General features: G+C 44.7%; 1 protein-coding gene across 1 annotated transcript in view; it reads left to right on the plus strand.

Moving 5' to 3' along the window:
• The first annotated feature begins 17257 nt into the window (after positions 1 to 17257).
• LOC140740135 (uncharacterized) overlaps positions 17258 to 27307 on the plus strand; it is a 125351-nt gene continuing 115301 nt past the window's right edge. Inside the window, exon 1 of the mRNA XM_073069071.1 lies at positions 17258 to 17297. Within this exon, the coding sequence (XP_072925172.1) occupies positions 17258 to 17297 (40 nt within the window). The remainder of the gene's footprint in view (positions 17298 to 27307) is intronic.

Raw genomic sequence — 27307 nt, forward strand, 5'->3', positions numbered from 1 at the left:
GACTACTATAGCTTCACATGATGTAGATGTTGGAGATGCCAAACCTATTAAACAACATCCATATAGGATGAACATGGAAAAATGTGAACTTGCTGAGAAAGAAATTGAATACATGTTAGAGTATGATATTATTAGACATTCTAACTCGAATTGGAGTTCGCCATGTGTTATGGTGCCAAAACCAGATGGTAGTATTAGGTTTTGTACGGACTATAGGAAGGTGAATGCTGTAACGAAAACAGATGCATATCCAATTCCTAGAGTAGATGATTGTGTAGATAAAGTTGGAAAAGCAAAGTTCCTTACAAAGATTGATTTATTGAAAGGGTATTGGTGTGTTCCATTAACGGACAGAGGTAGAGAGATTTCTGCATTTGTAACTCCATCTGGGTTATATGAGTATAACGTTCTTCCATTTGGGATGAAGAATGCCCCAGGTACTTTCCAGAGGATGATTAACTCTGTGATTCAGGGATTGAAAGATACTGATGCTTATATTGATGATTTAGTGACAGGAAATGATACTTGGGAAGCACACATTATTGCGGTGGAGAAATTGTTTGAAAGGCTTTCAAAAGCTAACTTAACTATTAATTTAGCTAAGAGTGAATTTGGACATGACTTACCTTGGTTATGTTGTGGGTCAAGGTAAGGTAGCTCCTGTTCAGGCAAAAGTTCGGGCAATTTTAGAGATTCCCACTCCAACGGGGGAAAAAACTCTTAGAAGATTGTTGGGAATGGTAGGATATTATCAAAAATTTTGTAAGAATTTTGCTAATGTTGCCCTTCCATTAACTAACCTTCTGCAGAAGAATGTGAGGTTTGTGTGGACAGTGCCTTGTCAAGAAGCATTTGAAAAATTGAAAACAATGATATGTCAACAACCTGTGCTTAAAGCACCTGACTTTGAAAAACCTTTTTCATTAGTTGTAGATGCTAGTGATGAGGCTGTGGGAGCAGTATTAATGCAAAGGAATGAGGGTGATGAGGTTGATCATCCAGTAGCTTACTTTTCTAAGAAATTTAATAAGCATCAAAGAAATTATTCGACAATAGAGAAAGAATTGTTATCTCTTGTTTTAGCTTTAGAATATTTTGAGGTATATGTTGGTACAACTCAAAAACCACTTATTGTTTACACTGATCATAATACGTTAGTTTTTCTGAGTAAGATGAAAAACAAAAACAGAAGATTATTAAATTGGAGTTTGATGTTACAAGAGTACAATATTGTGATAACTCATATTAAAGCTAAAGATAATGTGGTTGCTGATTGTCTATCTCGATGTTGAATGTACAATGTAATTTTTTTTATGGAGTGGTTTTTTTAAATTGTAACACTCCTACTGTATTGTGAGTTGTAAGCTGTTATGTGATGGTATTGTATATTGTGTATGTTATATAATTTATACATTTGTTTTTCTTGTAAGTAATTGTTAAAATTTTTGTTCTTGTCAGACCAAAAATGTTTTTTTGGAGGGAGGTGTTACGTAGTCGTGACACGTGACAGTGGTACCCTTGTCACGTGACTGGGGTTGAAGCTATACTGGACTTGAGGTAATGGTCTTGTGATGGTGGAGTGACGTCATTTTCCCGCCAGTAGAGATCATGTGACAGGTTTTTTTTACAGGGTATAAGAGGAGGACCCCACCCTGTGGGGAGGGGCAGTTCGTGGCTGGATTTGCCAAGCTGACTTCATGCCACTGTGTGATTTAATGTGATGACGCAGTTTAGTTGAAAAATGAATTTTTATCTAATGCCTAAAGTTTAAAAGGTCATTGCCAGCAGTTTCTTTACTGTGGAGAGTGAAGATAGAAGTTCGGGAGTTAAACATCGAGGAGAATCAAATTTCGACAGTGGAATGGTTTTGACCTTGTGTGATCCTCATTCGGAAGGATTTCGTTGACTGTTCTCGTGTTAATCTCTGCAGGATAGCAGGAGATTGAGGACAGTGTGGAAGGAAAGGTCAGTGCCTTTAAGCCGTTACGTTTCATAAAATTTCTTCGTGGGAACAGTTCGATGCCGGGGATCGAAGGAAACTGACGTGGAAGAGAATTTAAATCACCTTAAAAAGTCTCTCCTTTTAAATGGACTGTGAGCATTTTGAACTTTCGGCATACCGCTTTAAAGAACTGTTTTTTTTTCAACATCGCTTTAAGAACTGTTTTTGCTGCATCGCTTTAAGAACTGTTTGAGCTGCCACACAGCAGGTGTTTTTCCGGTTACGTTAGTGTTTGTATACTTTTGGGGGGTTTGTTTTCAGTGTTTAATAAACATGTTATTTGTTATAAAAACCCTTGCCTAACTCACATATATATATTGTTGCCTGAATACGTAACGGTATATATCATATAATCATATGTCACAAATCTCCACATAGTATTTATCTGAGGTATGCACACTGCTGGATTCAGGAAGCTGCTTTCCACTTCTTAAAGATCGTGACATAGTAACAACAATTCCCCTCTAAGATTCAACAAATAAAAGTTAGAAATTCAAAGTTTAAACTGGGTTAAGGGAAGAATTAATTGCAGCCACACAGATCTGCGTGTCACTCCATAAGACAGCAGGTGGAGTCTCGATGGAGTACTTTGAACCCTGACAACATGTCAGCAATCGCCCTGCAACATTCTTACTGTGAATGGGCTGTTCAAAGACCTTTCTCATTTCAGAGACGAAGGAGGGGAAGGAGGATCAAACTTCTGGTAGGTTATCCCAGATTGCAGTGCCCCGTGCCAAGGCATCCCCTCGTAACAGCCCCATGATGTACGCGATCTTTGATCTATCCAAAGCGTCCGTACGTGGCTGTAGCTCAAAGACCAAGGAGTGTTGTAATAAGAAAGCCCGGCACCTCCCTAGGTCCCCAGCGTAGGGTTCCGGCTTGGGTACATACGGCTCTCAAGGGAATGATGTTGCCGATCCCGGGGTGAAGCCATCCCAATCTGTGTGGTTTGGTCTGTCAGGGTTCTTGGAGAGAATGGTGTAAGGGAAGCAGACACCCAGTTCACTGACCTTCCTCACGTTCGTGGATAACGTACGTAGGCTTTTCGTGACCTCCCTGAGTAGCTGGTCGCGGGCGCCCAGTAAGTGGCCCTGGCTGGCGAGGGCCTGTTGCATGGGGTCCAAGTCCACTGGGTTCATTCTTGGCCAGTTCGTTCTCTTGCAAGGACGTGGCTGCAGGGGGAATTCAAGTGCTGGACACAGGCACGGAGGCAGGATCGAGAGGCATTAGTGCAGTTGCGAGCATGGAATAGGTATCCAGAAGAGTCTTTACACAGAGACCAGGTTCACGTACAGAATCCAGGAAAATAATGCGGAACTTAGAACTGACAGTCCTAAAGAACCATGAAACGAGTCGACCAACGAACTGGCAGCTCCCTGTTGTGATTACAGGGTTCTTATCCTACATTTACTGATGGAAGGCAGCTGTGTGTAATTAGTGGAATTGGGAATGATAGGAAGTTAGATGAGGGGATTGAAGCCCAATTACTGAGGTAATAGCAAGGTGGGGAATTGCCAGACGGGACCATGACACTTCTCACAGTGTGGAACACAAGAGCCCACGGAATTTCAATTCCCACCTCCCAGTTCAAGCCCACTGAGCGATCCTGTCCCAGTTCTGATCAGCTGGGTCAGAAGAATAAAGAGCAGGCACAGGACATCTCACCCTTCAGATCTGCTCCTCTGTTAATCCACATCGTGGCTCATCCTCCACTTTCACACTATTTCTGTTGAGTCCCATAGTAACATCCTCCAAGAGCACCACAGCCTGGTTGTGGTTTGGAGGCTTGTGTGCCTCAGTGATTCTGAGAGCAATGTTGGCTGGAGTCAGGACATTGTGCTCGTAGGGCTACCCGTGCTAAACAGGTCAAAGGGTAGAGGCCTGATGAAGAGTTGTCCACTGGTTCTCCATGTTCGGGGGTTAAGCTCTAGACTAACCACCCTGACTGGTAAAAAAACAATTGTTACAGAAACAGCAATGAAGAAACCTTCTACACAGACAGATGAAGGAACTTCATTGCCACCCTAAATGCCAGCAGTGTAACGGTCAGAAAGTACTATAGGGACAGTACAGTACAGGAACAGGCCATTCAGCCCACAATGTTGTACTGAACTGATAAACTAGGTAAATGCCTGACTAACCTAACCCCTTCTTTTATTTATTATTATTGAGATACAGCATAGGATAGGCCAATCCGGCCCTTCGAGGCCCAGCAATTCCCCAATTTAATCTGAGTCTAATCACATGAAAATTTACAATGACCAATTAACCTACCAACTGGTACGACTTTGGACTGTGGGAGGAAACTGGAGCACCAGGAGGAAATGAATGTGCTCACGGGAGGAATGTACAAACCCCTTACAGGCAGCAGTGGGAATTGAACCTGGGTCACCTGTACTGAAAAGTGTTGTGCTAACCACTACACTACTGTGCCACCCCACCTATCCCTCCATCCTCGGCACATTCATTTGCCTATTTGAGAGCTTCTGAAACACCTCTATTGTACATTATACGCCTCCAGCACCACCTCCGGCATCACCCACAACTCTCTGTGTAAAAAACCTTTCCCATATATCTCCTGTGAACTTACCCATCATAATGCAGGCTCTCTAGCAATAAGAATTGGTAAGTTTCAATGAGATCCCTACAATTTCTCGAAACCCTAAAGAACACAGCTCTAATCTGTTAAAAGCAACACACACAAAATGCTGGAGGAACTCAGCAGACCAGCCAGAATCATCAGGACTAGAAACAAAGGCAAGAATTCAGAATGAGAAGTTGGGGGAGGGGAAGATCTCGGCCCAAAGCGTTTACTCGTTTCCAGAGATGCTTCCTGGCATGCTGAGTTCCTCCTGCATTTTGTGTGTGTTGCTTTGGATTTCCAGCAACTGCAGATTTTCTCTTGTTTCTTATCTATTTAATCTTTACTGTGTGTGTGTGTGTGTATGTGTGTGTGTGTGTGTGTGTGTGTGTGTGTGTGTGTGTGTGTGTGTGTGTGTGTGTGTGCGTGCGTGTGTGCGTGCGTGTGTGCGTGCGTGTGTGTGTGTGTGTGTGTGTGTGTGAGTGTGTGTGTGTGTGTGTGTGTGTGTGTGTGTGTCCCTGCACAGTTCTTCAAGCTGTCCTTTATTCAGAATCAGAATTAGGTTTAATATGGCTGGCCTATGTCATGCAATTTGCTGTTTTTCAGCAGCATTACAGTGCAATACATTAAAAACTGTAAATTACAATAATCAATCTGAACAAAGATACTGAGGTGGTGTTCATGGGCTGGTTGCCTGTTCAGAAATTCAAAGCAGAGAAGACGAAGCTGTTCCTGAGCGATGGGGTCCCTAATGATAAATGCCGCCTTCTTGAGGCATCATCTTTTCAAGTTGTCCTCGATACTGGGGAGGATAGTGCTGACAGTGACAGTGATGAAATGCTTTGAGAGGTTGGTCATGACTAGACTGAACTCCTGCCTCAGCGAGGACCTGGACATTTCAATTTGCCTGTCGCCACAATAGGACAACGGCAGACGCAGTCTCAATGGCTCTCCACACGGCTTTATACCACCTGGACAACACGAACACCAATGTCACGATGCTGTTCATCGATTATAGCTCAGCATTATATGCTGTTATTCCCACAATCCTTATTGAGATATTATAGAACTTGGACCTCTGTAGCTCCCTCTGCAATTGGATCCTCGACTTCCTAACCAGAAGACCACAGTCTGTGCGGATTGGTGATAACATCTCTTCCTCACTGACGATCAACACTGGTGCACATCTGGGGTGTGTGCTTAGCCCACTGCTCCACTCTCTACGCATGCATGATTGTGTGTCTAGGCAGAGCTCAAATACCCATCTATAAATTTGCTGATGATACAACATTGTTGGTAGAATCTCAGGTGGTGACAAGAGGACGTGATAAATGCCAACTAGTGGAGTGGTGCTGCAGCAACAACCTGGCACTCAATGTCAGTAAGACGAAGGAGCACATACCAATCCACATAGAGGGAACAGAAGTGGAGAGAGTGAGCAGTTTCAAGTTCCTGGGTGTCAGACCAGACCTAACCTGGTCCCAACATATCGATGTAGTTATAAAGAAGGCAAGACAGCAGCTATACTTCATTAGGAGTTTGAAGAGATCTGGCATGTCAACAAATACATTCAAAAACTTCCATAGATGTACCATGGAGAGCATTCTAACAGGCTGCATCACTGTCCGGTAATGGGGGTGGGCTACGTCACAGGACCAAAAGAAGCTGCAGAGGGTTGTAAATTTATTCGGCTCCATCTTGAGTACTAGCCTACAAAGCACCCCGGACATCTTCAAGGTGCGGTGTCTCAGAAGGGCAGCGTCCATTATTAAGGACCTCCAGCACCCAGGGCATGCCCTTTTCTCACTGTTACCATCAGATAGGAGGTGCAGAAGCCTGAAGGCACACACTCAGCAATTCAGGAACGGTTTCTTCCCCACTAACTCACTTTTTAATATACAGTATTTTTGCTTTTTGCACTATTTTAAGCTATTCAATTTACGTATACTGTAATTGATTTACTTATTTATTATTATTTTAATATTTTTTATTTATTACTTTTTCTCTTCTATATTATGTATTGCATTGAACTGCTGCTGCTATGTTAACAAATTTCACATCACATGTGGTGATAATAAACCTGATTCTGATTCTGATGATAGACCTGGCTGAGTATGAAGCTTCTGCAGCTTTTTCCAATGCTGTTCAGTGTCCCCCCAAACCAGACAGTGATGCAACCAGTTCAAAATCTGTTATATCCCTTTATAACCGGTTCACCCCCTTGCCCTCTTGAAGGACGTGAGGGTGGGACAGACAGGATATCCACAGGAACTTTGTGAAACTTGGCAACCAGACTTTATTCTGTAATAATCCACTTCACTGAAATATTCCTCATTAAAACACAGGTTTTTCTGTCTACGTCCCTGAAACCATTCCACCTACACCAACAACAACACCGGTTGCACAGGACCATACACCAGTGAATCAGGCTGTCCATTACATTGTGATCAAGACCTTAGCCATGAGGCTCAGTAAAATTCCTAAATGCTGGAAATACTTCAGCACCTTCAAATAGATTAGAACATAGAACAATACAACATAGTACAGGTCCTTCAGCCTACAATGTTGTGCTGACCTTTTAACCTACTCTAAGATCAAACTAATTGGTGTGTTGAGCATCGTAAGGGGAGCTTAGAATGGCCATTGTAAGGAGGTCTCAGAAGATGTTGGTGTGCGTCATGGAGGACAAAAACAAATGAGATGAAATGTAGGTCAACAGGAATCCAAGAGTGCTGGACACCAGGAGGGGAGGAAGGAATAGGAACAAAGGAATTGAATTTACTGAGGAGGGTGGAATGCTGTTGAGAGGCCGGCCAGGCAGTCACGGTGTCAGGAATAAAATCACCTGGCACTTGTAATGGCTGCCCATATACCAATTCAACTGTGGACGACTGCAACTTCTCTTTGAGGGCTGTTCTGAACCCCAGCAGGACTAACGGGAGTTGATTACGCCAACAATCATCCACTGGGGAAGCCCTCAGAGCAGCCTTTGAGGAGTGGTGAAACTGCTCGGAAAGGCCATTAGACTGCATGTGATTCACCGTGGTGTGATGTAACCTCACCCCGAGGTTCTGGGTCATTGCAGCCCAGAGGATTGATAAGAATTGGGGACAGAGGTCAGAGGAAATATCAGACATTTACCAAACTGAGCAACCCAGGGACCGACAAACGCCTGAGTCACGTCTGTGGCCGTTGTCGATGCTGGAGAGCCGACCCCTGTCTACCTCGTGGTACGATCCACCATGGTAAGGAGGGATGTAAAACTACGGGATGGGGAAAGAGGACCAACAAGGTCCACATTGACACGGTCAAATGTTGCTCAGGAATCTCAGACGATGCCAAAGGCACTTAAACGTGATGGTTAATTTTTGCCCACTGGCGTTCCCTACAGGCTGCAGTCCAATCATGTACGTCCTTCCTAATGCCGTGCCACACAAACTGAGAGGCCATGTATGGAGTCAAAAACAGTCCATCTCCAGTCTGTGGGCACTGTGGGGCGAGGGTGACTGGTGAGATATTGTACAGGAGAGAAGCCCCAGCTTCCCCGAACCTAATGTCAGCAAACCACAGGCCTGTGACTGTTGTTTGGTAAGCCTGGGCCTCTGGGTCAGTAACTTGGTTGGCAGCCATGCTGGCATAGTCAATCCCTATGTGTATGGCCTCAGTGGCTCCCCACGAGAGGCAATCAGTTGTGACATTATTTTCCCCCTTATATCTGATGTCTGTTGAGAACACTGATAGGTAGGCCTGAAGACATTGCTGCTATACAGATCAAAGGTCTGATATTTTGACTATCGTGTGCCCAAGGTGTTTGTGGTCAATGAATGTTGTGAAATGGCGACCCTCTAGAAGGAAATGAAAATGGCAGTCAGCCAGGTGGAGCCTGAGAGACTCATGGTCAAACATCCTGTAATTCCTTCAGTGGGGGAGGAGTTGCTGACTGAAGAAGGTGAACTAGAGGGCACAGCCTCAAAGTTGTGGGGTGACCTTTTAGAAAATAGGTAAGCAGGAATTTTTTAATCTTTTGAGTAGTGAATCTGTGGAATGCTCTGCTAGAAACTGCGGTGGGCAGGGGCAAGTCTGTGAGTATACTTAAGGCAGAGATTGATTGTTTCCTGATTGGTCAGGGCATCAAATGATATGGCGAGAAGGTAGATATATGGGGTTGAGTAGGATCTGGGATCAGCCATGATGGCATGGCGGAGCAGACTCAATAGGCTGAATGGCCTAATTCTGCTCCCATGTCTTATGGTCTAAGAAGACCATAAGGCAACAGTAATTCAAATAACTATGCATTGCAACACTGCTCCACAGAAGAGCATCTCTGAATGTACAACACGTTGAATGTGAAGTGGGTCTGCCACTGCAGCAGAAGACCATGAACATACATTTCGTGGCCACTTTATTGGATACAGGAAGGAACTAATAAAGTGGCCACTGAGTGCAGGTGATCGGACAAAAACTATAAACAAGATCGATCCAACACATCATCGCTCCTTGCTGTCCCCAGAGACAAAACACAGGCTGCAAATTTTCTCCACCACCCCCACCCCCATATGTGGTTGTTGTAGCATATTTGTAGTTTCCTGAGTGGTAACAAAACTGTGAGCAGCTAACAGTGTGAGAGCGGCACTTCCTGACCTGAATGCAGTCATTTTCCCGCCAGCAGCAGCTCTTTAAAGGGTAGGAGCAGTCAGTGGGAGATGTGGATGCTGTTAAAGTTGTTTCCACAGTACTCTGATGCTCTCTCTCCCCATTCACACTGTATTGTGTGTTCTCACTGCCCAGGGCTGATCTAAACATCAGCCCAAGCCTTGAGCCCAGTTTCTGTAAATTTCTTGCTTATCTCTTCAAGATCCTTCTCACAATGGTTTTAGAGTAGCAGAGACAAAATTAATCGCTTACTGTTTGTTGTTTGGACTGGGCGGTAACCGTAACCTTCATTTGTTAAAGGATGTTAATTGTGTTTTCTTGATAAGCCCTCAATGTTATGGTCATTATAACTGCAGAAGACCAAATGTTAGTAAAACCATAAGACCATAAGACCATAAGACAAAGGAGCAGAAGTAGGCCATTCGGCCCATTGAGTCTGCTCCGCCATTTCATCATGAGCTGATCCAATCTCCCCTTTGGTCCCATTCCCCCGCCTTCTCATCATAACATTTGATGCCCTGACTACTCAGATACCTATCAATCACTGCCTTAAATACACCCAATGACTTGGCCCCCACTGCCACCCATGGCAACAAATTCCATAGATTCACCACACTCTGGCTAAAAAAATTTCTTTCGCATCTCTGTTCTGAATGGGAGCCCTGCAATCCTCAAGTCATGTCCTCTCATACTAGACTCCCCCACCATGGGAAACAACTTTGCCACATCCACTCTGTCCATGCCTTTCAACATTCGAAATGTTTCCATGAGGTCCCCCCTCATTCTTCTAAACTCCAAGGAATACAGTCCAAGAGCGGTCAAATGTTCCTCATATGTTAATGATTCCTGGAATCATTCTAGTGAATCTTCTCTGAACCCTCTCCAATGTCAGCACATCCTTTCTTAAATAAGGAGCCCAAAACAGCATGCAGTATTCCAAGTGAGGTCTTACCAGTGCCTTATAGAGCCTCAACATCACATCCCTGCTCCTATACTCTATTCCTCTAGAAATGAATGCCAACATTGCATTTGCCTTCTTCACCACCGACTCAACCTGGAGGTTAACCTTTAGGGTATCCTGCACGAGGACTCCCAAGTCTCGTTGCATCTCAGAACTTTGAATTCTCTCCCCATTTAAATAATAGTCTGCCCATTTATTTCATCTACCAAAGTGCATGACCATACACTTTCCGACATTGTAATTCATTTGCCACTTCTTTGCCCATTCCCCCAATCTATCCAAGTCTCTCTGCAGACTCTCTGTTTCCTCAGCACTACCAGCCCCTCCACCTATCTTTGTATCATCAGCAAATTTAGCTACAAAGCCATCTATTCCATAATCCAAATCGTTGATATACAACGTAAAAAGAAGCAGCCCCAACACAGACCCCTGTGGAACACCACTGGTAACCCGCAGCCAACCAGAATGGGATCCCTTTATTCCCACTCTCTGTTTCCCGCCAATCAACTAACAGTCTCTCCATGTATGTAACTTTCCCATAATTCCATGGGCTCTTATCTTGTTTAGCAGCCTCATGTGCTGCACCTTGTCAAAGGCCTTCTGAAAATCCAAATACACAACATCCACTGCATCTCCCTTGTCTAGCCTACTTGTAATTTCCTCAAAAAATTGCACTAGGTTTGTCCGGCAGGATTTTCCTTTAAGGAAACCATGCTGAGTTCTGCCTGTCTTGTCATATGCCTCCAGGTACTCCGTAACCTCATCCTTGACAATCGACTCCAACAACTTCCCAACCACTGATGTCAGCTCACAGGTCTATAATTTCCTTTTTGCTTCCTTGCCCCCTTCTTAATTAGCAGAGTGACATTTTCAATCTTCCAGTCCTTCAAACCAGGCCAGAATCTATCGACTTTTGAAAGATCATTGCTAATGCCTCTGCAATTTCCACTGCTGCTTCCTTCAGAACACGAAGGTGCATTCCATTTGGTCCAGGGGATTTATCTACCCTTGGACTATTCAGCTTCCTGAGTACTTTCTCTGTCGTAATTGTGGCTGCGCATATTTCTCTTCCCCGACACCCTTGAATGTCCAGTATATTGCTGATGTCTTCCTCAGTGAAGACTGATGCAAAATACTCGTTCAGTTCTTCCGCCATCTCCTTATCTCCCATTACAACTTCTCCAGCATCATTTTCTATCGGTCCTGTATCTACTCTCACCTGTCTTTTACTCTTTATATACTGGAAAAAGCTTTTTAGTATCCTCTTTGATATTATTTGCCAGCTTCCTTTCATAGTTCATCTTTTCCCTCTTAATGACCTTGTCATGGTCCCTTCTGGCACCTGGCTGTCTTACTCAGGAATTGGGCCTTTAACACCTCGTTTAGTTCCCAATCTATTCCCAGGTGCCAATAATTACAAACACCTGCATTCCACCAATAGTATAAGAGTCCTGTAACCACTACTAAAAGGTGCCAGTTCGTTGGTCGACGAATTGACAATAAACTGGACTGGTCAAAGAACACTGAGGCTGTCTACAAGAAGGGTCAGAGCCATCTCTACTTCCTGAGGAGACTGAGGTCCTTTAGCATCTGCCGGACAATGCTGAGGATGTTCTACAAGTCTGTGGTGGCCAGTGCTATCATGTTTGCTGTTGTGTGCTGGGGCAGCAGGCTGAGGGTAGCAGACACCAACAGAATTAACAAACTCATTCATAAGGCCAGTGATGTGGGGGTGGAACTGGACTCTCTGACGGTGGTGTCTGAAAAGAGGATGCTGTCCAAGTTGCATGCTATCTTGGACAATGTCTCCCATCCACTCCATAATGTACTGGTTAGGCACAGGAGTACATTCAACCAGAGACTCATTCCACCAAGATGCAACTCTGAGCGTCATAGGAAGTCATTCCTGCCTGTGGCCACCAAACATTACAACTCCTCCCTCGGAGTGTCAGACACCTTGAGCCAATAGGCTGGTCCTGGACTTATTTCCACTTGGCATAATTTACCTATTATTATTTAATTATTTATGGTTTTATATTGCTATATTTCTACACTACTCTTGGTTGGTGCGACTGTAACAAAACCAAATTTCCCTCCGGATCAATAAAGTATGTCTGTCTGTCTGACTCGTGTACGAGTAACCTCGCTCCATGGTGTTTAGGACTATCCGTTCTAAGTCAAACCTTGTTCCTGAATTATCTACCAAGACCAATACTCCGGGTAAAACCCCCCTTGGAACCCATCCCACGCTCGCTACGACGGCAGCGTCTCTCTCCTCGGCCTCCGCGCCCGTGTTCAGCACTTGGGTTCATTCCACCGCCACGTCCTTGCAACAGACCTTTTTAGTTTCCTTTTGTAAGCTTTTAAAAACTTCCCAATCCTCTGTCTTCCCACTATTTTTTGCTTCCTAGTATGCCCTCTGCTTTACTTTTACTTTGGCTTTGACTGCTCTTGTCAGCCACGGTTGCATCCTTTTTCTATTCAAAAATTTCTTCTTCTTTGGAATATACCTGTCTTGCACCTTCCTCACTTCTCGCATAAACTCCAGCCACTGCTGCTCTGCCATCCTTCCCGCTAGTGTCCCTTTCCAGTCAACCTTGGCCAGTTCCTCTCTCATGCCACTGTAATTTCCTTTACTCCACTGAAATACCGACACATCAGATTTCGACTTTCTCAAATTTCACAGTGAACTTAATCATGTTGTGATCACTGCCTCCTAAGGGTTCTTCACTTCCATCTCTCTAATCACCTCTGCTTCATTACACAACACCCAATCCAGTACAGCCGATCCCATAGTGGGCTCAACAACAAGCTGTTCTAAAAAGCCATCTCGTAGACATTCTACAAATTCTCTCTCTTGAGATCCAGTGCCAACCTGATTTTCCCAATCCACTCGCATGTTAAAATCCCCTACAATTATCATATCACTGCCCTTCTGGCAAGCCTTTTCTATTTCCTGTTGTAATTTGTAGTCCACATCACTGCAGCTGTTTGGAGCCCTGTAGATAACTGCCATCAGGGTCCTTTTACCCCTGTGATTTCTTAGCTCAACCCATAAAGATTCTATACCTTCCAATCCTATGTCAACTCTTTCTAATGAGTTAGTATAATTTCTTACCATTAAATCCACGCCACCCCCTCTACCTACCTGCCTGTCCTTCCGATACATCGTGTATCCTTGGACGTTCAGCTCCCAGAGACCTGCATCCTTTACCCACGTCTCAGTGACGGCCACAATATCATACCTGCCAATCTGTAACTCTACAACAAGATTATTCACTTTATTCCTTATGCTGCGTGCATTTAAATATAACACCTTAAGTCCAGTATTTTGTACTTTTTGCATTGATTGCACTGCAACTTTATTGCACTGTAACTCATCCCAATGGCTGCAAATTTACTCCATCACCTGCCTGTCCTTCCTGACATCCTTACTGCTCACTACCTTAGATCTATTTCTGTTTTCCCTCTCCTCCACTCCATCATTCTGGTTTCCATCCCCCTGCCAAATTAGTTTAAACCCTCCCTAACAGCTCTATTAAACCTTTCCACCAGGATATTGGTTCCCCTAGGATTCAAGTGTATCCCGTCCTTTTTGTACAGGTCACATCTGCCCCAAAAGAGGTCCCAATGATCCAGGAACTTGAATCCATGCCCCCTGCTCCAATCCCTCAGCCACACATTTATCCTCCACCTCATTCCATTCTTACTCTCACTGTCACATGGCACAGGCAGTAATCCCGAGATTACTACCTTTGAGGTCCTTCTTTTCAACTGCCTTCCTAACTCCCTATATTCTCCTTTCAGGACCTCTTCCCTTTTTCTACCAATGTCATTGGTACCTATATGTACAATTACCTCTGGCTCCTCACCCTCCCACTTCAGGATATCTTGGGTGCAATCAGAAACATCCCGGACCCTGGCACCAGGGAGGCAAACTACCATTCGGGTCTCCTGATTGCGTCCACAGAATCGCCTATCTGACCCCCTAACTATCGAGTCCCCTGTTACTACTGCCTTCTTCTTCCTTCTTTTCCCTACCCTTCTGAGCTACAGGGCCGGACTCTGTGCCAGAGGCATGGCCACTTTTGCTTCCCCCAGGTAGGCTGTCCCCCCCAACAGTACTCAAACAGGAGTACTTACTGTCAAGGGGTACAGCCACTGGGGTACTCTCTAGTACCTGACTCTTCCCTTTCCCCCTCCTAACCGTGACCCACCTGTCTGCCTCCCATGGCCCTGGTGTGACCACCTGCCTGTAACTCCTCTCTATCACCTCCTCACTCTCCCTGACCAGACAAAGGACACCGAGCTGCAGCTCCAGTTCCCTAACACGGTCCCTCAGGAGCTGCAGATCAGCGCACCTGGTGCAGATGTGGACGTCCGGGAGGCTAGGAGACTCCAGGACCTCCCACATCTGACACCGAGAATAACAAGCTGCCCTCACACTCATACTTCCCCTCTCCTCAAATAACAGGAAAAACTGAAACTTAAACCTGCCTTGCTTCGCCTGTTTCCGCCCAAGCCCATTGAGCCAAAGCCCCTAAGCCTTCATTCTGCTCCCGGCTCAACCCTCTGCCTGCAAACGACGCTGCCCGCTGTTTAAGGCTGTGTCCTTTTTAAATCTTCCCCGCTTCAGTGCCCTACATCACACGCCTGCGTGATCCTGCCTCTCTTAACTCTGATGAGAATAACAAAAAATCAAAATGAAACAAATAAAACTCATTCAGGACTTCCATTTGGAGGCTCCTCCCACAGTCTGAATCATTCCAGCAGCTGGAACTTGACTGAAACTCAATGGGTCACGTATCATCTATGGAGGGGAATAGACAGTCGATATTTTGAGTTGAGACCCTCTTCTGCACTGTAAAGGAAAGAGGCATACGCCAGAATCAGAAGGTGGGGAGGGGAAGAGAAAAAAGCTGGCAGGTGATAGGTGAGACCAGGTGAAGGGGAAGGTGAGTAGGTGAGTAGTATGAAGATGGGTGGGGGAACAGGTGGAAGAGGTAAAGGGCTGAGAAGATGAAGGAATCTGATTGGAGAGGACAGTGGACCTTGGAAGAAAGGGAAGGAGGATGGGGGACTAGAGGGAGGTGATGAGGGAATGGTAAAAAAGGAAAGGAAAGTGGGAATTATAGGAAATTACCTATCAAACAGTAGTAAAGCAAGGCAACTGGACTTGCTGTGTTGTCTATAACATATTTCTCCACTCATCCGAGAAGTTTCTTCAATTCTCATCCATGGTAGGTAGTTTTTTGGCTTATAAACAACAAGTTATTTAAATGAATAGAGATGTGAACTTTTGTAGAAGCGCCGGGGGTGGATTAGGGGTGGTATTAGGACTGCATTGTAGGTAACTTATAGGTGGTGTCATACTCCATCCCCTCTGTTCAGTGATGGGTTTTCCAATTTGATGAAGACGGCTTCTTTAACACCTCTTACAAACCACCTGTCCTCCCTGTACAAAACATGCACATTGTTATTATTGAAGGAGTGTCCCTTGTCCTTTAGGTGTAGATATACAGCTGAGTCTTGACCTGAAGTCGAGACTTCCTATGTTGGGCCATCTGTTTGTGGTGGTTGTTTTGCCTCACCAATATGCAGATCTGAGCAGTTCTCATTGCATTGGGATAGCCTATACAATATACCCAAGCCTAAACAGAGCAACATTGTATATTTTCCCCCCTTCACCTGGTCTCACCTATCACCTGACAGCTTGTACTCCTCCCCTCCCCCATCTCCTTATTCTGGCTTCTTCCCCCTTCAATTCCAGACCTGATGAAGGATCTTGGACTGATTGGGAGGGGTTTTCAATCCTTCGTTACTACAGTGGGAGTTTCTACCTGCTTCAAAAGGGCAGCAATTATACCAGTGGCCAAGAAAAGCAGGTGAGCTGCCTTAATGACTATCGTGCAGAAGCACTCACATGTATGGTGATGAAGTGCTTTGAGTGGTTAGTTATGACTACAATTAACTCCTATCTCAGCAAGAATCTGGACCTAGTGCAATTTGCCTATCGCCACAATAGGTCTATGGCAATTGCAATCTTATTGGCTCCTCATGCAGCCTTGGACTTACTGGACAATACAAATACCTGTGTCAGGATGCTCTTTATTGACTACAGCTCAGCACTTAACACAATCATTCCCACAGTTCTGATTGAAATTCTCCAGATCCCGAGCCTCTGTATCTCCCTCTGCAATTAGATCCTCAACTTCCTAACTGGAAGATCACGATCTGTTGAGATTGGAAATAACATCTCCAACTCGCTGACAATCAGCACTGGCACACCTCAGGGATGAATGCTTAGCCCACTGGTCTACTCTCACTACACCCATGACTGTGTAGCTGGGCATACCTCAAATACCAGCTGTAAATGTGCTGTCGATAGAACTATTGTTGGCAGAATTTCAGATGGTGACAAGAAGACAAGGAGTAAGATTTATCAGCAACGAGTGGTGTCACAGCAGCAACCTTGCACTCAATGTCAGTAAGACCAAAGAGCTGATTGTGGACTTGAGAAAGGGTAAGATGAGGGAACACACACAAGTTGTCATTGAGGGATCAGAAATGGGAAGAGTGAATAATTTAAAGTTCCTGGGTGTCAATGTCTCTGAGGATCTGTCCTGGACCCAACATACCAATGCAGCTACAAAGAAGGAAGGACAGTGGCTATATTCATTGGAGTTTGAGGAGATTTGGTCTGTCACCAAAGACATTTGGCCCCTTATTGAAATGATAGTTGGGACACAACCTCATGATGCCCAACAAATATGAGTCTTTTCAGATTTACCCAAGAGCTTCCGTAGATGTTGAAAAGCCAGACTAACACACAGAAAAGGCATAAGGAACTCAGCAGGTCAAGCAGCAATTATGTAGGGGAATAATGAGTTGACATTTCGTGCTGAGACTTTCATCAGGACTCTTGCCTTTAGACGTTTTCAGGAAGAGAGTTTCATTTCCTTCTGCATTGATGAGTCACTGTGATGGTGAGATTATACAGAGTATAAAACCCAGAGCTCACAGTGACAGCTGACATTAGAAAGGGCGAGGTGTGCAGAGAATGGGTCTCGGCAACTTGAGTAGCTGCCTGCCTCTTCTGGGTAAGTGTTAATTCTGGAATATTTCTCATTTTATCCCTGGTCCACTCTTTTCCCTCCCCTTATTTCACTTTTCTCTCTACTGTCTCTCACTTCTATTTCCCCTTTCCCTCCTGTCTCCCTGTCCTCTTCTTCCCCTCTCCCTTAACTTTCCTCATCCTATTTCTGTTCCTTGTCCATTCTTTTCCATTTCTAATTCTACAATAGTACCCGCTTTTTTCAGCAGGTTTGATGGAAAAGTTGTGATTAGGGTGGAGAGAGTGGAGGGCAGTACGCTCAAATTGCATGAGGTTCAAATAAGAGAGAGGAGTGCTAAAGTTGAGGCAGCTAATGACTTGTCGTCAGTTAGAGATAAAAAGCTCCAGAGTAATAAGAAGAACTCATGTTCTCAATATTTATTTATTTAGTTATTTATTGTTCTGTATTTGCAGAGCTTTTTTTCTTTTGCACGTTGGTTGTTTGTCCATCTTTGAAGCAACAGAGGTTGAGAGGTGACCTGATAAAGGTGTATAAGATGATGAGAGGTATTGATCGCGTAGATCGCCAGAGGCTTTTTTTTCCAGGGCTGAGATGGCTAACGTGGAGGGCATAGTTTTAAGGTGCTTAGAAGTAGGTACAGGGGTATGTCAGAGGCTAGTTCTTCACACAGAGAGTGGTGGGTGCATGGAATGCACCGCTAGTGATGGTGGTAGAGGTGGATACAATAGGGTCGTTTAAGAGACTCTTAGATAGGTACATGGAGCTTAGGAAATAGGGGTCCATGTGGTAAGGATTTTCTAGGGAGTTTCTGGAGTAGGTTACATAGTCGGCATTACATTGTGGGCCAAAAAGCCTGTAATGTGCTGGAGATTTCTATGTTCTACGTAGGCTGATCCAGAAGATTAAGGCACACAGGATTGATAATGTGTTTGTAAATTGGATTCAAAGTTGACTTAATTATAGAAGACAGAAAGTAGTGGTAGAGGGGTGTTATTCCGACTGGAGGTCTGTGACCAGTGGTATTCCACAAGGATCAATGCTTGGAGCTCAGTTGTTTGTGCCTCATAGAACTGACTTTAGTGAAAACATGGACGGGATAGTGATTGCCAAACGATACAGCAAAATATAAATCAATGTTCAAAGTTCAAATCCAAAGTAAATTTATTATCAATGTACATATATCTCACCATTTACAATCCTGAGATTCATTTTCTTATGGGCATTAACAGTGAATACAAAGAAACACACAAAACAAGATAGACAAATAACCAATGTGCAAAAGGCAACAAACTATTGAAGAGTTGCAGATATGGACAGGATGATTTCAGGTGCAGTTTAATGCAGCCAAGTATGAAGCATTGCACTTGGGATCCAAATCTATTGTACCCTGAAAGTGAATGCACAGTTTAATGGGGTGATAAAGAAGGCAATTGGTATGCTTGCCTTGTCTTTGAGGAATTGAGTTTAAGATTAAGGAAATTATATTACCCAATTATAACATGGAGTCTTGATATGACAATCAACCTAATTTGACCTTGCACTCTCTTGTCTGCCTGCAGTCTCTTTGTAACTGTAACACTTAATTCTGCAATCTGTTATTGTTTTATCTCCTACTACCTCAATGCACTGTTGTAATGAAATTATATGTAGGTATGATGTGCATAATAAAGTTTTTTGTTGGAGCTCAGTTAATGTTGCATTAATAAATCAACTGATCAGTTTACCAGCTTTATAAAGTTCTGGTTAGGCTGCAACTGGAGTATTGCATTCAGTTCTGGTCGCTCTAGTCTGGGACTGATATGAGGCTTTGTAGAAGATGCAGAAGAGATTTGCCATGGTGCTGCCTTAAAAGGAGGGAATGCACGGTAGGGAGAGGTTGCACAAACTTTGGTTATTTTCTTTGGAGTAGGAGAGGCTGAATGAAGGCCTGATAGAAGTTCGTAAGGTTAGAAGGGGATAGATAGAGCAGGGAGCTGGTATGTTTCTCCAGGGTTGAAATGTCTGATACTGGAGGGTGTGCTGTTAATATATTTAATGTGTGTGGCTGGGGGATGGGGAGGAGTTGAAAGAAGTTATGTGGGGCAAGCTTTTAACACAAAGTAGGTGGTGCCTGTAATATGGTAGGCACATGAATAAACAGAGAGGGATATGGATATTGTGTTGGCAGAAAGGAAGAGATGATTTAACTGCTAGTTTAATCAGTTCAGCAGAATACTGAGGAGCCTGTTCTGCGGCTGTGTGCAGAAGTAGGTCCTGGGTCAATTTAATGTGTCCAGAGTCCAGTAAGGGTATTCATTTCCCAGCCCTTTGGGCATCTTCTCCTGATTGAAGAAGGAGCGGAGATCAGTGGACCAACCCTCTGAAGTTGTTGGACCAGATTTCGGATTAAACGGACATCACCCTAAAAGGACCAGCCATGAATTCACGGTATTGTTCAGGATAGATCGCATGGCCCAGTGGGTGAATGATCTCTGGGCAAAGATGCTGCAATCGGTGCTGAGGGAGGTGACTAGACTCGAGCTTCTGAGGAAGTGAGAGTCAGTGGACCAAGGTTTAGTCTTGATCTCAGGTACTGTCTGTGGACTTTGCATGTTCTTCCTGTGAACACGAGGTTCCTCTGGGTGTTCCAGTTGCCACTCACATCCCAAGGATATACAGGGTTAATTCTCACTGGAAACTACCTCGTAGAGTAGGTAAAGAGTGAAATAGCTAAAGGGGAATTAATGGGCATCTGAGGGAGAATGTTGCCAGGAAACAGGGAAATAAGAAGGGAAACAGGACAGATGGGATTGCTCTGCTGGAGCTGGTATGGAATAGATGGGCTGAATGGCTTCTGGCTGTCACACAAGTCACTAACATGGCAATGACCACCCAGTGTCACGAGAGGGACATCCACCCAGTCACCTGGTTTACCCAAGTGCTTGCTTCCCGAAAGCCCCAATGATCTTAGTTCATCCTGTCCTGCCCTGACTTCTTGAGAGCCCATGTAGGACAATGGTCAGTTCCACCAATGTTAGGGAGTATGTGAGCCAATATTTGGAATGTCATCCCACAAACTCTGCTGGATTGATCAGGTGAGAATAGACTCTGTTAAAGGTACGGGCCAAGTCTACTATTCTCTCTGGATCCTTGACTGGGGACAGGGCAGGAAAATGTTCAGAGATGGAGGACCAGCAATAATTATCATACTGAAAGCACAGGCTTGGAGGGTTGAATGGTCTCATCCTATCTTCTATGTTTCTATGGGCAGGAGGAGCTGTCATCGATCATATCTTCATGATCTGGTGATGAAGCCTCCACCATTTCCCCACCAGTTAGAAGTGTGAGCCACATTTCAAAGTATCTGGGACCTTGCAAATGAGTCTTAGTGCATTATCAGCTGCAGGTCTGTCAGTGGACTCTCCAAATCCTGGTACCTGTCCCAGGACAGACTCCTTCACAGCTTGAGCCAGGAATTACAACCCACACATCTGTCTCTGGTCTGCCCTTCATATGTACTTGATTGGATGTCATAGAGGTAGATTTAACATCTGCCGGACGATGCTGAGGATGTTCTACAAGTCTGTGGTGGCCAGTGCTATCATGTTTGCTGTTGTGTGCTGGGGCAGCAGGCTGAGGGTAGCAAACACCAACAGAATCAACAAACTCATTTGTAAGGCCAGTGATGTTGTGGGGGTGGAACTGAACTCTCTGACGGTGGTGTCTGAAAAGAGGATGCTGTCCAAGTTGCATGCCATCTTGGACAATGTCTCCCATCCACTCCATAATGTACTGGTTAGGCACAGGAGTACATTCAGCCAGAGACTCATTCCACCGAGATGTAACACTGAGCAGCAGAGGAAGCCATTCCACCTGTGGCCATCAAACTTTACAACTCCTCCCTCGGAGTGTCAGACACCCTGAGCCAATAGGCTGGTCTTGGACTTATTTCCACTTGGCATGATTAACTATTTATTATTTAATTATTTATGGTTTTATATTGCTATATTTCTTCAATATTCTTGGTGTGTCTGTAATGAAACCCAATTTCCCTCAGGATAAATAAAGTATGTCTGTCTGTCTGTCATTACTCTGTACATAACTCATGTTGTCTCTGCCCACGATATATTTGATGGGATAATTAGCAATTGGTCATTATGACGTTGTGGGCATCACTGAGTTGTGTTTGAAAGAAAACAATAGTTGGGAGCTTAACATCAAAGATAAACTTTGTATCGAAAAGACAGGCAGGACAGCACAGGCAGTGGTGTAGCTCTGTTGTTGGAGATGGAATTACATTTTTTGAAAGAAGTGATATAGGGTCAGAGAATGTTGAATCTCTGTGAGTGGAGTTAAGAAGCTGCAGGGATTAAAAAATATGGGAATCATATATATATCTCCAAATAGTAGGCAAGATGTGGGGTTGAGATTGCAAAGGGAGCTAGAAAAGTCAAGTAATAAGGGTAATGACACAATAGTAATGGGGAACTTCTATATGCGAGGGGATTGGGAAAATCTGATTGTTGTCGGATTGGGAGGGAATTTGTTGAAGGCATATGAGATGGCTTTTTAGAGCAGTTTCTGCTTGAGGCTACTTGGGAAAGGCGATCTTAGATTGGGTATTGTGTAATAACCCAGGTCCTATTAGGGAGCTTAATGTAAAGGAACACTTAGGAGGCAGGGATCATAATATAATTGAATTCATGCAGCAATTTGAAAGGGAGAAGCATAAGTCACATGTATCACTATCGCAATGGAATAAAGGGAATTAGAGAGGAATGAGAAAGGAGCTTGGCCAGGATTGAAGGAGGATACTGGTGGGAATGACGGCAGAACAGAGATGGCTGAAATATCTGGGAATAGTTCACAAGCGCAGGATAGAAGTTGTTCTGTTCCAAAGTTACAGAACCTGGGCCTCTGTACCTCCCCCTGCAACTGGATCCTCGACTTCCTAACCGGAAGACCACAATCTGTGCGGATTGGTAATAATATCTCCTCCTCGTTGACAATCAACACTGGTGCACCTCAGGAGTGTGTGCTTAGCCCACTGCCCTAATCTCTTTATACCCATGACTGTGTGGCTAAGCATAGCTCAAATACCATGTATAAATTTGCTGATGATACAGCCATTATTGGTAGAATCTCAGGTGGAGACAAGAGGGCATACAGGAGCAAGATATGCCATCTAGTGGAGTAGTGTCACAGCAATAACTTTGCACTCAACGTCAGCAAGACTAAAAATATGATTGTGGACTTCACGAAGGGTAAGATGAAGGAACACACAATCCATATAGAAGTGGACAGAGTGAGCAGCTTCAAATTCCTGGGTGTCAAGATCTCTGATGACCTAACCTGGTCCCAACATATTGATGCAGTTATAAAAAAGGCAAGACAGTAACTATACTTCATTAGGAGTTTGAAGAGATTTGGTATGTCAACAAGTATACTCAAAAACCCCTATAGTTGCACCATGGAGAGCATTCTGACAGGCTGCATCACTCTCTGGTATGGGAGGGTTACTGCACAGGACTGAAAGAAGCTGCAGAGGGTTGTAAATTTAGTCGGCTCCATTTTAGGTACTAGCCTACAAAGTACCCAGGACCTCTCCAAGGAGCAGTGTCTCAGAAAAGCAGCGTCCATTATTAAGGACCTCCAGCACCCAGGACACTATCAGTTAGGAGGTACAGAAGCCTGAAGGCACATACTCAATGACTCAGAAACAACTTCTTCACCTTTGCCATCCAATTCCTAAATGGACAATGAACCCATGAACACTATTTCACTTTTTAAATATATATTATTTATGGTTTTTGCACAATTTTTAATCTATCCAATATACGTATACTGTAATTGATTTACTTATTTATTTATTATTGTATTCCTTCTATATTATGTATTGCATTGAACTGCTGCTGCTAAGTTAACAAATTTAACGACACATGCCGGTGATAATAAACCCGATACTGATTCTAATTATTTCAATGGTAATAGAATATAAAAGCAAGGAGATAATGCTGATGCTTAATGACACTAGTCAGGCTGCCCTTGGAGTATTATCAACAGTTTTGGGCCCCATATCTCACAAAGGGTGTGTTGTCATTGGAGAGAGACCAGAGGAGCTTCACGAGGATAATTCCAGGAATGAAGGGGTTAACATATGAGGAGCTTCTGGCAGCTTTGGGCCTGTACTCACTAGAATTTAGAAGAATAAGAAGGGATCTCATTGAAACCTACTGAGCGTTGAAAGGACTAGATAGGGTGGATGCGGAGAGGATGTTTCCAATAGTGGGGGAGTCCAGAACGAGTGGACACAGCCTCAAGATTGAGGGGCGACCTTTTAGAACAGAGGTAAGAAGGAATTTTTTAGCCAATGAGTGGTGAATCTGACACCTAGTCTGTGGATATATTTAAGGTGGAAGTTGATAGTTTTCTGATAGGTCAGGACATCAAATGATATGGCAAGAAGGCAGTTGTATGGAGTTGAGTGGATTCCAGATTCAGCCATGATGGAATGGTGGAGCAGACTCAATGACCTGGATGGCCAAATTCTGCTCCTATGTCTCGTGGACCAATGTGAAGGGAGATCCATTCTGTATTTACCCCATGATGTCCCTGCCTCAGATGTGCTTGTGGCACACTGCAGAGGGAGATTTACCATGTATTTAACCCATGATATCCCTGCTCAGGATATGTTTGATGGGACAACACAGAGGCAGTGTTACTCTGTATTTACTCCATGTAGTCACTGCTCTGGAAGTATTTGATGGGATAGTGTTGAGCAGGGGTTCCAGACCCTTTTTTATGCCATGGAGCCTCACTATCTACTGAGGTTGTGAACTCCTGGTATAGAGAGATATTTAAATTGTGTTTAACCCTCTCCTGCCCTGTCTCTTTACATTTACTTTGTGACACTGAGTGGATGATCAAATCCTTGTCCTAATTTAGTTGGAGCTTCTGTGCCAAAATCCAGTTGAACCTTGATTAAATGTCGGGAATGAGTATTTGTCCGACTCTAACAACTGTTGGGCAACTGGAATGCGCTGCCGGGGTGGTGGTTCAAAGTTCAAAGTACATTTATTATCAAAGTATGTACACATATAGAACCTTGAGATTTATCTCCCAACTGGCAGCCACGAAACAAAGAAACCCAAGAACAAACCACACATATATAAATAAAAAGACTGTCCAACACCACATCATGCCCATAAAAAATAAAAGTATAATCAATAAAAAAGACGGTTGAGTTCAGTACCCAACGTGCAATGAAAAACAAAACATCATGCAGACAGCAGCCGCAAATAGTGTTGAAATGGTAAAGTCCCACAGTTCAGTGCAGAGCCGAGTAAACGTGGAGCAGCAATCAGAACCAGCTCATACTTCACCCCAAGTCTCGAGACCCTGACCTTTTCAATCTGGCCCGGTACTTAACTCTCCATCCGAACAACGGGTTCTGCCACCTGGATACACTGGCCCTGCCGTCTCGATTCAGCCTGTAAACCTCCGTCTGTAAATCGTGTTCAACACTCTGGGGCCTGGACCCCGCGGCTTCGATTCGGCCTGTAAAACTCCGTCTGCATATCGTGTTCAACGCTCTGGGGCCTGGACCCCGCGGCGTCGATTCGGCCTGTAAAACTCCGTCTGCATATCGTGTTCAACGCTCTGGGGCCTGGATCCCGCGGCTTCGATTCGGCCTGTGCCCGGCCTTTAACACTTCTCCACACTCTCGGTGACAGGTCCGCCACCTCGCCTCCATTCTGCCGCATCGAATTGCCTCCAAGTCCATCCAGGCCATGACTTTGTCCCACCCCACCCACCACCATTCCAACCCCTTCTCTTTCAGGCCCCACCGTCAGCTCTTGTATCCACAGAGCTTCTGTCTTCCTCCCACTCCCGTAGAAATGCCTGTCTTCTCCTTACTGCTAGAGACATTTACTGGTGGCTTACTTTCAGTGAGTTGAGACCATGAGTTGATCACTGAACACCCCAACCCTCCTCTTTCCTCAGACACTACCAAACCTTTTCCCTCCTCTGATCCCAGCTCTCATCCACGCCGGGTCTTCTCAATTCCCTCTGACCTTCTTCCCCCCCCCCCCCACCCGGGGCAGAGCGTTTTGTCCTCCATAAGAATCCCATCTTTGTCCTTCTGCACCTGCTATGAGGACAAACTCTTCTTCCCATGCCCCCGCCTCCACCCTTACTTCTTTGGCAAGGACTCTCTTGTCTGCAATCTTCTTACTCACTCCTTGAGTAGGACCCCACTAAGGAGCACCAGGCCATTGTCTCGTGCGCCATTATTGACTCTGAGGATCCCTGACCCACTGTCACCAGCCTGAAAGTTCCCTTACTCCGCACCTCCCATTTCTACCTCCTTCCCAAAGTCCAGAAACATGACTGTCCAGGTAGACCCATTGTTTCTGCCTGTTCCTGTCCCACTGAACTTGTGTCTGCACAACTCAACTTTGTTTTATCCCCCTGGTCCAGTCCCTTTCATCCTAAGTCCGTGACACCTCATACACTGTTGATCATTTCAATGACTTTACGTTCCCTGGCCCCGATGGTCTCATTTACACTATGAGTGTCCAGTCCCTATAATCATCCATCACTCATCAGAAGGATGTTAAAGCTCTCCTTTCTGGACAACAGACCCAACCAATTTCTCTCAACCACTACTCTCTTCCTCAATTATTTTTCCATCAGCTAATCCCACTTCCTTCAAACCAAAGGTGTAGCCATGGGCAGTCATATGTGTCCCAGCTATGCCTGCCTTTTCATTAGCTACGTGGAACAGTCCATGTTCAAACCCTACACCTGCATCACTCCCCAAATCTTCCTACTCTATATCGATAACTGCATTATTGATCATCTTGTACCCATGCTGAGCTCATCGATTTTATCAACTTTGCCTCCAGCTTCCACCCTGCCCTCAAATTCACTTGGTCCATTTCCAACACCCCTTTCTCGACCTCTCTGTCCAATTGACTCTCATAGCTGTCTGGACTGTACCTCTTCCCATGCTGTCACTTGTAAAGCTGCCATTCTCTTCACCATTACTCCACTCCTGCCACATTCCAGAGCAACTGAAATGTCCCCCTTCTTCAAAGAAAGGTGCTTCCCTTCCTCCACAATCAATGCTGCCCACACCCACATTTCTTCTATTTTGCACACATCTGCCCTTACCCTGACACCACACCAGGGATAGGATTCCTCTTACCCTCTCTTACCAGCCCACTAGCCTCCACGTCCAGTACGTAATTCTTCGTAAGTTCTGACATCTCCAACGGGATCCCGCCAACAAGCACGTCTTTCCCTCTCCCCACTTTCCGCTATCTGCAGGATTGCTCCCTACGCGACTCCCTTGTCCACTCGCTCTTTCCCACTGATCTCCCTCCTGGCACTTATCCTTGCAAGTGGAACAGTGTCACACCTGTCCCTACACCTCCTCCCTCACTACCATTCAGAGCCCCAAACAGTCCTTCCAGGTGTGGCAACATTTCTGTGAGTCTGCTGGGGTCATCTCCTGTATGCAGTGTTCCTGGTGTGGCCTCCTGTTAACAGCGAAACCCCACATACCTTGGGAGACCACTAAATTCAAGTCTACTCAATGATCCCTATTTTAAGGAACAAATTTAAAAAGAAATTGGTAATTACTTATTCAATGATAATGGAGGGGTTTCACCTCCCATTCTGTAGGATACTCAAGGCTGTCTTAAGAGCTATGGAAAGCTATTATAAAAGAATATAAACGAGCGGTTCCGGTGACATCATCGTCCAGAATGGCAGCTTATGTCAATAGTTCCTCAGAGAAATGCTATTTTCAGACATCCCACCTCTCCCGGAAGTTCCGGCTCCCTGACGCCCACAAATTATATATAATATCCCGGAAATCTATTTTTGAGAGAGAAAGCGCGCGATAGAGAGAGAGAGAGAGAAGAGAGAGAGAGTGAGCGAGAGAGAGAGAGAGTGTGAGAGAGAGCGAGGGAGAGAAAGTGAGTGAGAGAGAGAGTGTGAGAGAGAGCGAGGGAGAGAAAGGGAGCGAGAGAGAGAGAAAGTGAGCA

This window comes from Hemitrygon akajei, chromosome 16, assembly GCF_048418815.1.
Source record: "Hemitrygon akajei chromosome 16, sHemAka1.3, whole genome shotgun sequence".
NCBI classification, from domain to species: Eukaryota; Metazoa; Chordata; class Chondrichthyes; order Myliobatiformes; family Dasyatidae; genus Hemitrygon; species Hemitrygon akajei.